General features: G+C 39.7%; 1 protein-coding gene across 2 annotated transcripts in view; it reads left to right on the plus strand.

The window, feature by feature from the left end:
* FGF12 (fibroblast growth factor 12) overlaps positions 1 to 13,630 on the plus strand; it is a 366,369-nt gene that overhangs the window by 159,859 nt on the left and 192,880 nt on the right. For both annotated transcript variants that reach the window (XM_044670883.1, XM_044670882.1), the window contains exon 2: positions 10,601 to 10,711. In XM_044670883.1, the coding sequence (XP_044526818.1) occupies positions 10,601 to 10,711 (111 nt within the window). The remainder of the gene's footprint in view (positions 1 to 10,600; positions 10,712 to 13,630) is intronic.

The following is a 13,630-nucleotide window of genomic DNA, read 5'->3' on the forward strand; positions in this document are numbered from 1 at the left end:
TGATGACTGCTGCTTAATAGTATAGTTTAAGATCGGGTACTTTTAGGCCCCCATTCTTCACTTTTTTTTTCATTATTTCCTTGATATTCTTGATCTTTTTTTCTTCTGGATGAACTTTGTTATAATTTTTTCTAATTCTGTAAAAAAGTTTTTTGGGTGGTTTGATAACTATGGCACTGAATAAGTAGATTAATTTTGGTAGGATTGTTATTTTTATTATATTAGCTCATCCTACCCAGGAGCAGTTAATGTTTTTCCAATTATTTAGATCTAGTTTTAATTGTGTGAAAAGTGTTTTGTAGTTATGTTCATATAATTCTTGTATTTGTCTTGGCAGATAGATTTCTAAATATTTTATATTGTCTAGATTGTTTTAAATGGAGTTTCTCTTTCTAACTTTTGCTGCTGAGTTTTGTTGGGAATATATAGAAATGCTGATGATTTATTTGGATTTATCTTGTACTCTGCAACTTTGCAAAAGTTGTTCATTACTTCCACTAGTCTTTTAGTTGGTTTTCTGGGACTCTTTAAGTATACCATCATGTTACCTGCAAAGAGTGATAGTTTAGTCTCCTCATTGCCTACTTTAATCCCTTCAACTTCTTTTTCTTTTCTAATTGTTATTGCTAGTATTTCTAGAACAATATTAAATAATCATCATGATAATGGGCACCCCTGCTTCACTCCTCATCTTATTGGGAAGGCGTCCAACTTGTCCCCATTGCAGATGATACTTGCTGATGGTTTTAATTATAAACTGTTTATTATTTTGAGGAAAGGTCCTTCTATTCCTATTTTCTAGTGTTTTCAATAGAAATGAGTGTTGTGTTTTGTCAAAGGCTTTTTCTGCATCTACTGAGATAATCACATGATTTCTGTTGGTTTGATTATTGATATGGTCAATTATGTGGATGATTTTCCTAATATTAAACCATCCTTGCATTCTTGGTATAAATCCCACCTGATCATAGTGAATAACCATCATGATCACTTGCTGGAGTCTTTTTTGCTAGTGTTCTATTTAAGATTTTTGCAACTATATTCATTAAGGAGATTGGTCTGTAGTTTTCTTTCTGTTTTTGGTCTGCCTGGCTTTGGAGTCAATATCATGGTTCATCTCTTAACATCAATGTTATCATAGAACTAAATATCTCTTCTTTGCTATTTGTTACTTGGGGAGCTAGAAATACTTAGTTTGATTTGGATGTCCTCAAAACCCAACCACCTTATTCTGTAAATAAGGCAACAAGCCCAGCTCATTAAGTGACTTGCTAAAGGTTGTCCAGCCACTATGTGCTGGAGTTAGGATTAGAACATGCCTTCATGTTGCTCCACCCACTGGTCCATTTATGCAGTGACTGAGTCTAAGTTCATGTCCTGGCTTTAACACTCACTGGTTGTGGGACTTTTAATAAATCCCATAACTTCTTGGTGCCTCAATGTCCCCTAGAAAATTGAGATACTACTTAAACTAATTATCTTTCAGGGTTCAATTCAATTCATAAAATGATAGATGAGAACCTGGAAGTTCCATAAAGAAACAATTTAGTGGAGAGGTTCCTAACTCTTTGGGGTGTCACCAATCCCTTTGGCATTCCAGTGACACCTAGAAATCCTTTCTTAGAATCATGTTTGTTGTTTATATTGATTCTTGGAGAAAAAACTAGATTTCAATAAGAAGTTAGTGAAGATATATATGAATTTTTCCTCATCCAAGTTCACATATTTTCTGAAATTCATGCACAGTGCCTGGAACATAGTAGGAATTTTACAAATGCTTATTTTCTTCCCCTTCTCCATGGACTGCCCTTTGATTCTGAAGATACATCATATCTCTAGAAAAGTCATTGTCATAGTGTACAAAACACTACAAAGAGTTCCCAGAAGGGGGAGAGAGCTAACCAACTGGCCAATGAAGAAGGGCCTAGAGTAGGAGGGAGCACCCAAGGTCTCGAGGCAAGGAATAGGCTCCTTTTAATCTTTGTCCTCACAGGTCCCTGGAAGGTCTGTGATTTGAAGGATTGTTTGTTTGAAAGAAGTCTTCTAGGAACTAGTGCTACAAACACAGTGTTATAAGAAAGGAACTGTTGAGAGGTCCTTCATGTTCAACGACGACAAGAACAAAACTAACAAATGTGTATTTTTCTGAGAATGATAAAGAAGAAAAGACTTAGCCTCGTTTTTCTTCATCTTCTACATAGCAGCACTGGGAGCTGAGGCTTCTTTTGGTTTCACATTGGGACCAGGAGAGTCAAATTGTGGAATGACTCATTTTGTAGAAAATGCTGATTGTGCAAGATTCAAGCCATCTGTTAATTGATTGACTGAGAACTTGGTTAGTTGGTTTGTTGGTTGGTTAGGGAGCTTGAAACATCCTTTCCAATTGGTGGATAAGAATTCTTGTGCCCTGAAAAGATTTTGAGTAGCATGAGGTCCTTTTTGCCCAAACTAAGTTAGAGCCCTGTGATGGTTTTAGTCCTTAGATATTCAGCAAACAGTATATGGAGGTCTGAGGACATGCATCTCAAGGGCAATAGCTGCAGTGCTGGGAAGTGTTGGAACTAGCCTCAGAGTCACTGTTTCTCCTATTGGATGGGACCCAAATAGCAAGGGGCTCGTAGATCAGGTATGTGTGTTTATGTGCATATTTGGGCATATAGGGAGGGTTATGGTGAGGTCCAGGCATGGACCTTCAAGGAGAAAGACTTACACTAGGCTTGAGAAAGACATTAGGTCATGGATGGTCTTACTTCCTGCTGAGCTTGCTGATCTGCCCCATGAGCCTCTTTGCCTCCTGAGTTATGTTCCTGCTATCCCTTAGCTCATGCTTGCCTTGCTTGCCTGTCGGTTTCCCTGGAGAACACTCTCTGCAAAAATGCATTGCTTCTCTCACTCTTGCTAGAAGCTGCAGGTAGTCCAGGGCTTGTCATTTGTCAAGGTCATTTGATTCATTGTGAAGTGAGCTTTGGAGAAAATGGAGTTTGTAAGGGCCACCGCTGTTGCTATCAGCTTGGTGCAGCACCGAGTGAGCGGAGATAAATCAGGAAGGGAATGAGAGCAGCCGGCCTGAAGTATTCTAGGAAGAAAAAAGGCCACCAAAACAACTACAACAGCAGCAGAGCTTCAAAGATGGCTTCAGCAGCCTTGAGGAAGCCCCTTTGAAAATCTTGTGTGCTCCAAGAGAGGACCCACTGCTGTGCCCCCCCCCCTCCCCAGCTCCCAGGGCCATCCAGCATCATCTCTTTAATGGCAGTCTCATCATCTTCTGCAAAGTGGTTCAGTAGAACAAACTATGGATCTGTGCTTTCAGCTCAAGACATTGTGTTTGCTTTGTGTAGCTTGGCTTGCCGTCAGGGAGTTCTCACTGGCTCGAGAAGGCTCAGGATTTTCAGTCCCAAGAAAGGAAAATGGCAATGTGCAAATGGCAAACTGAAGGCATTCCAATGTGCTATACTCTAAGGACTGTTCAAACATATAATTGGGCGGGTCAGCCTCTCTGGACAACTCCTCCCTTTCTTCAGTTCATTGTCTAGGCTGTCACTTCTCTGGCCTTCATCCCTTCTCTCCTCTTCCACCCCAGCTCCCAGCCTGCAGGGAATTCTGGGCAAAGTCCAGGACTGAGTAACACCAGACCGCTAGCTCTTCATTTCCCTAAACCCCATGTCTTTACTAGGGAGCCTGCATGCATGATAGACATAGAAAGTGTCCCTGCTAACAGACCACTTTCCTTGTGGAAGACACTCATATTTCTTTTGTGCAGGTATTTCCCAGCCTTCATTGTTTGGAGGGTGATTGGGTTCCACAGGCTTCTGTGTTCTGCCTCCCACCCACCCTCACAGAATCTTTCTGAAACCTCTCAGAGCAGAAGCAGAAGGGGGTGTTTCCACTTTACAAGATTCCATGCCAGCTCCAGCCGCTTTGGCCATCTTAGATGTGGCAGGCAACATTCATCTCTAATAGTGTGTACAACAGCCAGTGATCACACAGCAGACAGCTCCTCTGCAGTGCCCTGCTAGGCATTTACAGAGTGAGAGACTTCAGGAAATTTAGTATCATTAATTAACCTGTCTTTCCCCAACAAGAGCCTTGAGATAGATAAAGTAGTTTTATTTTCATTGTTTTCCAATCATGAAGTCAGAAATCTCATCGAAGAAAGAATGAGGAATTGTTAGCCAGTGGCCATCCCATGGTGACATGGCTATAATTGCTTTCCAGATTTCTGGACTTGTAAGAAACCTTATATGGCTTCTGTTTTTCCTGAAGGATTCTCCCTAGGACGTCCCGGATAGAAGAATATCCAGACACCAGTTGGACTCTTTTTTTTTAAACCATTGTACTTCGGTGTATTGTCTCATAGGTGGAAGATTGGTAAGGGTGGGCAATGGGGGTCAAGTGACTTGCCCAGGGTCACACAGCTGGGAAGCGTCTGAGGTCAGATTTGAACCTAGGACCTCCCGTCTCTAGGCCTGACTCTCAATCCACTGAGCTACCCAGTTGCCCCCTTTCTTTTCTTTTAAATTTTCTTTTCTTTGTTTTTCAAAGTGCAGGGTTCTTTTAGTTCCAAATTCCCTCATTCCCCCTTCTTCATCCAATGAGATGGAAAGAAAAACAAAATGGATTAAAAGTATATGTAGTTGGAGGCAGCTGGGTGGCTCAGTGGATTGAGAGTCAGGCCCAGAGATGGGAGGTCCTGGGTTCAAATCTGACCTCAGATACTTCCTATCTGTGTGGACCTGGGCAAGTCACTTAGCCTCCATTGCCTAGCCCTTACCACTCTTCTGCCTTAGAACCTATACAGAGTATTGATGTTAAGATGGGAGGTCAGGGTTTTAAAAAAATATATGTGTAGTCTTATAGAAAACAATTTCTGTATTGGCCATGTGTCCCCTGAAGAAAAAAGAAAGAAAAGAAAGAGAAAACTGCTTTAATCTGTATTATTAGTTCATCAGCTCTCTATCTAGAGGTGGATAGCAGGTCTTTTCATGAATCCTTTGTACTATTTCTTATTCTATCCTTATAGGGAACCTAGAATCTTAGATTTAGGATCAAAGGAACTTTAGTGATCATTTAAGCAAGCCTTCTCATTGTAACTTGAGGACCATCTAGATTGACTTACCCATGATCATAGTAAAGGCACAAGTAGAATTTGAACTCAGGTCATGCTAGGTAGCACCGTGGATAAGTGCTGAACATGGATTTAGGAAGACATCTTTTGGAATTCAAATTTAACCTTAAAACACTTACTAACAGTGTGTCCCTGGGGAAGTCATTTAACTCTGTTTGCCTCAGTTTCTTCAGATGAAAAAAATTGAGCTGGGGAGTGACATGGTAAACCATTCTAATAGCTTTGTCAAGAAAACCCTAAAAAGGGTCACAAAGAGATGGAAAGGATTAAAAACAACTGAATAGCAAGAACCATTGATTCTAAATTAAAATTCTTTCCACTGAATTGTGCCACACTTTGTGTATGTTTACTGACAAAATAAGTTCAAGATAACTTGGAAAAGGACACTAGTGACTGGAGAAATCAGGAAAGTCTTTGTATAGATGCTGGATTATTATAAGAAGTGGAAGTGAGATGACAGACTAGACCTAGTGTAGAAACATGGAGTTAAGGCAGAGTGTATCAAGAATAAGAAATGGCTTGAAATCCAGTTTGGCTGGTCCATGGTATTCAGTAAGTTTGGGGAGGGCAGTGGAGGAGAAGACTGGAAAACTTGTATATAGACAGGTGGTGGGTGGGCTTTGAAATTTAGAGGACTTTACTTTTGACCAAAGAGACAGTAGGACCCATTGGACATTTTTAACTGTCAGAAGTGGCCACGCCCCATTTTTGACTTTCATCAAGGTTAAATGTTTTCATTGAAATTACCCTTCCCCCAGAGGTTCTTGGCTCTGCTGTCTGAGATCAAATGGAAAAAGTCTAATGTGTTGCTTCTCTTTGGCCCAATCTCTACTTGACAGCTATTGCTCATGACTTCTGCCTGGGATGTTTTTTGGAAGCATATCATGTATACCTTTGTTATTGAGGGATAAGAGTGGTGATCTTATAGTTTCTCATTGGTTTAATGCAGAAAATTATACCATCGTGGACAATACATCATGTTGAAGCATCCCGGGCAGATCTGGGCTTGTTTCTCTTCTCCTCTGAATTCTTCAGGGATCCTTTCTTGCCAAGTCATTTTATTCAAGAAGACTTTCAGTTGATCAAGTAATTATATCTGAATCTCGGTCTCTTCTAATCCCACAAGCATTTATTAAATGCCTTCTAGATATAGGGGTATAAGCTTCCATCCCTATTCCCTAAAGGAATCTATCGATAAATAAGCCAACCGATACCAAATAGCTCAGACTCTGCTTTCCTCTAGAATCGTCACCTGCATGATAGTGCCAACTTGTGAGCCTCTTTAAGCAGACTAGCCATTTCAGGGTTCTGAGGCTTTGGGAGGCCTGACCCCCACATGTTTGTTCTTTCTCTGTGTGTCAGTACTGTGTCCACTCTCCTCATGATGTCCCAGAAGAAGACTTGTTTTTGAGATTCATTCTTCTATTTCCTAACCCCAAGTTAGAATGTCCTCACCTGCCCACAGTACCATTTCCATTTCTCAGCTCATGACATTTCACTTTGCCTAGACTCTATGAATCAGGATCCTAGGGATCTTTTTTATTCTGCCTTGGCTTCCTTTTCCTTCGTCCCTGGGTAGCCAGCTAGTGTCATAACAAATCAAGGGAGGCAGGCCAAACTTGCTGCATAATTTTCTGACAATTTTGAGAATCAGTCGATTAACCAATAAGCATCTTTTAAACATTAAAAAAGACTAATTCTAAAGAAATACTGTATAGAATAGAAACAAATAGTCTTCCAGACCTACATTGTGAAATCGTTTTACTTATATTGTATACACTTACATGCCAGAAACAATATAACACACACATCAAACACACACATGTACTAGAAATGGAGTATAAACACATACACATGAATATTCATGCTTGGCACATGCATGCTCACTCTAAGTGTCCCATGGGGTTCTGTCCCGAACCTTCTCTCTTCTCCTTCTGGCCTACTTCTCCAGGTGATCTTGTCAGCTCTCACTGGTTTAATTACTCTTTCTATGCTGATGATTCTCCAATTGACCTTCCCTGCCCCAGTCTCTCTGCTGACTTCCAATCTTGAATCTCCTACTGCCTTTGAGACATTTTGAATTGGATGTCCAGAGGCATCTGAAACTCAACCTGTCCAAAATACAACTCCTTATCTTTCCCCTTAAAGCCTCCCCCACTTCCACCTTACCCTCTATTAGTGTGGATGGCAATGCCATCCTCTAAGTTTTTAAGCCTACAAGCTAGGAATCATCTTGGCCTCCACTATCCCTCATCCACCATATTTAATCTATTGACAAGATCTGTCAATATCATCTCTGTGACATCTCTCAAATATGTCACCTTCTTCCCTCTGACATTGCCCTGACCCTCTTCCCCTCACACTTAGACTATTGCAATAGCTATTGATGGCTCTGCCTGTCCCAAATCTCTCCTCACTCCAACCATTCCTCCATTCAACCTCCATTCTTAAAGGATAGAATCAATCATGTCCCCCATCCTCTAATGAACTCTAGTGGCTCCTTATCACACCCACTATTACATACAAAAGCCTTCATTTGGCATTCAATGCCCTTCATAATCTCACCTCCCTTCTGCCTTCCTAGCCTTCTTATGTCTTGCTCCTCACTACATATTCTTCAGTGCAGTGACACTGGTATCCTTTGTGTTCCACAAACAAGACATCTCATCTATTATTTCCAAGCATTTCGTCCAGCTCTCCACCATGCTCAGAATGCTTTTTCTCCTCACTCTGCCTAAGGTCTTCTCCCTGACTTTATTTGGGTTCCAAGAAAAATTCCATTTTCTACAGGAAGACTTTCCCACCCTATTTCAATTCCAGTGCCTGGCCTCTCTTCATTATTTCATATTTATCCTGTCTATAGCTTGTTCGTATGATGCATATTTGTCTCTCCCCTTCGATTGTGAACTCCTTGAGGGCAGAGACTGTCTTTTGCCTCTTTTTGCATCCCTAGTGAATAGCTCAATAGGTACAGCACATAGTAGGTGCTTAATAAATATTTACTGATTTGTAAAGACATACAAGTGACATGCATGTACTTAATCATGGATACAAATCATATTGAGGCCATTTGTTCAGTACCTATTCTTTTCTCCTTTGAAACGTCCACAACAGAATACCTTTAGAATCTTGGATTAGCTCACTTTGTCTTTGGGGGCTCTTCTACTCTGATGCTCAAGGGAACCCAGAGCTCACCTCTCATTAGCATTAACAGGAGTTGCTAGCCCGAATTCCCAGAGCACTTGTATGAGAACTTCTCATGACAGGAGCACTATTTTGATGAATATCGGGAGCATGGCAAAAAGCAAACAGCATTTGCCAACACCATATAATATCCCAGGAAAGCAGTAGATTTTGGTGCATCTGTGATCTCCCTGATGTGTATGTTCCCTTCAGTGATTCCAGGCACAGCTGATTTGTGTCCCTCCCCCCCAAGCCCTCTCATTAATTGACATTCTGGGTCCCCTTAATGTTTCCTTCCCACCCAACACACATCTTCTCTTGGAAGGGAGTAAAATCGATGATTCTCCGAGATTATCTAGCTGCTTGTGGGTGAACACGAAAGCAATAGAAACAGGTTCTCTTACAGAGACATTTTCTAAATGATTAGGGAAACTGATATTATTGTAAACTTTCAATCCAGCAGACACGAATAAAGAGCCTAAAACTGACAAGGCATTTGGCTTGGCTGAGGGTGTAAGTCAAGTGAAGTCCGGCTCTCCAGGAGATTGCCATCTCATAGGGGAACATGATATTTGGATACAAATAAATAACTAGATATGATTTTGAAGAAAGAGAGGCAGTAACAATAGCTAGAGGGATGTCACAGAGGGGATAGCATATGAACTGAACCTTGAATGCAGATAGAGTCTTAGAAGCAAATGAGAAGAGAGTCCATTCCATGCTTGGGACTCAGCTTGTTCAAATGAATAAAGAGAGAAGATAAATGCAGAGATCAGAGATCACATAGTGATTTAGTTTGTCTGGGACTTGAAATGCATAAATGGGGAGTGAGATGCCAAAGGAAAAAAGGAGTCTGGAGCCAAATCACCAAAGGTCTCAGCTTCCTGCCATAAAGAACAGATATTTTATGCTATCGATAAGAAGGAAACTTTGGAGCATGGATTTGGAGCCTGTACCATAGACATATTGTTTTGGGATCGATGTTGAAGGTTTGGAGAGGGAAGAACCCAAACAGTTGAAACTCAATTAAGAAGTTACTGGGATACTATCCTGGAGGGGTGATGGGGACTTAAATTACAGAGGTGACCTTGTGGGTAGAGAAAAGCAGAGCTTTGGAAGATTTTCTGGGAATAGAATATAAAAGAAGTAGCCTAGAAGTGGTCACATGCTCTATAAAAAGAGGGAACTTTGGAAATGGGGAGAGTTAAGAAGAAAATACACTTGGGAGACAGCTTGGTGGATCAGTGGAGAGAGAGCCAGGCCTGAAAATGTCTTGTCCTGGGTTCAAATCTGACCTCAGACATATCCTGGCTGTATGATCCTGGGCAAGTTACTTGACCTCTGTTACCTAGCCCTTATTGCACTTCTGCCTTGGCACCAGTACTTAGTATTCATTCTAAGACAGAAAATAAGGGATTAAAAAAAGAAAGCAACCTTCTCTAACAGTGTGTGATAGCCCAATCCATTAATTCCCCAACTCCCTGGAGAGAAAAATATATTTCAATCATTCAAAAACCGAAAGTCTTTATTGAGAACTTGTACTGTCAGGCATGGTGTTTTTGCTCAGGATACCAAAATTAACAGCAATCATTAAAATTAACCAAAATTTGTTTCTGCTATGGTCCTATTTCCAAAAGTTCAACATTGGCATCTGAAGCACACCCAATGCTGTCTCCTGCAGAAAAGACTATTGGTTTGTGGCCACTTTGGTCAACAATGAGAAGAAGTCTAGGTTGTGTTGGCATACTGTTCCAAAAGTCCTTGCTCATATACTCCTAAGCAGCCAGGAACAAGTATTTATAAAGGGCTCAGAGCCAAGCACAATGCCAGGTGCTCATGCTATGTAAGCAAACCATGGGAGAGTGTGGGGTACGTGTGGAAATTCCAGAAGAATTCCATCCCATTCCATGGCTGAAATAGAATTATAAATCCAAACCATATCTTAGAGCTGCATATCAGGGACAGGCCAGAAGAGAATCTTTTTTTTTTTTAAGATTCTTTGAAAAAAGAAGATTCTTTGCATTTGCTTAAATACTCAGTGAGTAGTAATTAGCTTTCACTTATTTACATTTGGTTGATGGTCACAAAATACTCTGATTTTCTCTCTAAAAAGAAAAGCAAGAATATTCTTTAGTTACTCTTTTTCCTGAATACATTTCGAATTCTGCATCAGTAGACTGGTTAAGGGATGCACAATTTATGCAGGATACCTTTTGACAACTTGTGGACATGTTTTATCATCTTTTTTTTTTAATTAAAAAGCATGAATAACCATTTGATTTTGTTTTGCAGAACCCCAGCTGAAAGGAATTGTGACAAGGTTATTCAGCCAGCAGGGATATTTCCTGCAGATGCACCCAGATGGGACAATCGATGGAACCAAGGACGAGAACAGTGACTACAGTAAGAACAATTAGTCTTCTGTTAAAAATCTAAATTAATAGAGACCGTCTCCATGTTTAAGACAGTAATAGGGAAATTATATGACAAGCTTCTATTCACATGGGATGTTTAGGGTTATATCCATTGCCTTTCCTTTGTCCACTTCCCTTTCTTCTCTCCCTTCTTCCCTCCCTTCCTTCTTTCCTTCCTTCCTTCCTCCATCCCTCCCTTCCTTCCTTTTTTCCCTCCCTCTTATTCTTTTTTTCTCCCTTTCTTTCTCTGATTCTCACTTTCATATAGTGATAATAGCCACAAAAGGAACAGTTAAGTGCAGAAATTATCAGAGATTGAAGAAATTCCAACAATCATCTGCTTTCAAGACCCTTATTTTACAGATAAGGAAGCTGAGGCAGAAAAAAGATTAAGTCCCTTGGTCTGGATCATCTGGTCAGTATGTGAATATAGTTCTTTCTAACTCTCTCTGCTGCACTAAGCTGGGAGAATTCCTGTTTTCTTAATTGCAGTTGTTTGTTTGTCTTTTTAAATTAAATGCAGCTATTACTTGGTATCAGCTTTAGGTATAAAGTTGTTTTGGTAATGGCCACTTTATTATGCTCATGATAGTAATAAAGCTAATTAATATTAATGATAAGAGCAATAAAGAAATTCAAGTACAGATATAATAATTGCTGTGATAGACACTATTTTATAAAGAATTCTAAGGTTTCCAAAGAATTTAAGCAATGTTAATTCCCTTGATAGGGATGGTTTATCAATGAATAGTCCTATACAATGCAAAGAAAATAATATAGTAAACACTTGAGTTTTTTCCTATTTTCCTAATTATCCATTTCCTAATTCATCAAAATATTCCTATTAAGTTGGTTATGGATTATTATGACCCCATTTTGGGTTTTTTGGCAAAGGTATAGGAGTGATTTGTCATTTCATTTTCTAGTTCATTTTACAGAGGAGGAAACTGAGGGTAGGCAAGGACAAATGTCACATATCTAGTGGGTGTCTGAGACTAGATTTGAATTCAGATATTCCTGACTCTCTAGGATCAGAGCTTTATCGCCTGGACCACCTAGTTGCCCCGTCTTGCCTCATTACACTATTCTTTATGAACACTTAAACCCATTTTTTTCCTGTTAAAAATCCTGTAACAATTCTATCCCCAGTGAGAACGTTATCTTCATCCAGTAGAATTCTCTCCAGTCGGCCAGAGTGAATTTTCCTCTCCTGACACATTGAAAATGTAATTTTGGGGTCATAGATTTAGAGCTATAAAGGATCTTAGAGGTCATCTAGTCCATCTATTCCTTCATTTTATAGATAAGAAAATGGAGGCTAAAATTTTAAAGTATATTGCCTAAGGTGCTATGGTTAGTAAGTAGCTGATTTTGGATCTGAATTCATCTGTGATTCCAAATCCAGCATTGTCTTTATTGTGCCAGGCTGCCTTTAAAATAGGACACAGAAAGCTGAGCTTCTCTCCCACATAGATGGCACATAAAGAACATTATTAAGCATTTAGGGTAGTAGGTAATGTCTCATTCACTAAAAGCACAAGCATAGAAGAATGATTTCCAAGAGCTGAGCAACAACCATGAACAACTCTTGCCATCCCTCCTTCTCTCCTTCCCTCCTAGATCAGCTCAGCTCATTGATGTGTAGGGTCAGCTGCAGTAAAGCCTTGGGAAATGCTATGTCCTCTAAAAGAAGAAAGGTCTTTGCTATCTCAGCTCTTAGTCGATCTTGCTGAATATATCAACTCCTGGGGAGTCTATGTTCCCTGTGTGCATATGTGGTATGCATTGGAAAATGGAAAATACAGTCATTCTTACGAAAATAGTTCTGTAGTGATTGATTATTTTGGGAGTTATCATTAGATCATATTCCAGATCCCAGATTTTTCCTTCTTAGTGTTGATGTAATCATATTTTCTTTACTTGAACATGGTATTTAAAAAGAGGCAAAAATGTAACTTACTCATCCTCAGACCCAAATCTGAGGCAACAGACTTTTTCTCTGTTATACAGGCAGCATCCTTAATTCAGACACAGAAGATTGGACATGCCGAACTTTTAGAAGTATTACAAATATGGGTTATTGTAAACCCTTCCTGAGTGCTTACTGGAAAACCAATTGAAAATGCATTCCCTTCTAAAATTGGGTTAGGGGCATCATTCCTGTAGATAGAAGGCTTAACATTATATTTAGTGAGGAAAGGGAATCATCTCTACCTGGAAACTTAAACACACAGTGTTAAAAGTGGCATGGATTCGAACTTTCGATGATTGGAGATTGAAACCAGGCTCTGACATTTATTATCTGTGTGCCCTTAGAGAAGTTGCTGAATTCATTCACTTTTCAGTTTCCTTATTGAAAAAATAAAGATGTTGGAAGAGATCACCATGTCCAAACTTCTTTTTAAATTTGAATAAATTTAACCCATGATAGTAGTTGTAATATTAGTATCTGTGGATTGAGGAAATGCATGATGAACAAACATTGGTAAATGTAGTGTCTCTTCTGAACTGTCATCTCTTAATCACTTTCACTCACAAGTAGAGTCCCCTATTGGATAACGATCCTATATTCAAATTACTTTGTGAGTCTACACTTCTAAAGCTATTGGTCACGAGCCTTACCAGTGTATGTACCTTTAATATTAAGTCAGAAAAAAACAATTGGTTAAAAGGGGGAAAATATTTACTGAAATGGCAAAGCAAAATCCATAATAATAAAACGTTCCTCCTCTACTTACAACACATCATAAATTAGAAGAAGACTGAACACACACACACACACATACAGAGAGAGAGAGAGAGAGAGAGAGAGAGAGAGAGAGAGAGAGAGAGAGAGAGAGAGAGAGACAGAGAGAGAGACAGAGACAGAGAGAGAGAGAGAGAGAGAGAGAGAGAGAGAGAGAGAGAG

The sequence above is a fragment of the Gracilinanus agilis genome, chromosome 3 (assembly GCF_016433145.1).
Source record: "Gracilinanus agilis isolate LMUSP501 chromosome 3, AgileGrace, whole genome shotgun sequence".
NCBI lineage: Eukaryota > Metazoa > Chordata > Mammalia > Didelphimorphia > Didelphidae > Gracilinanus > Gracilinanus agilis.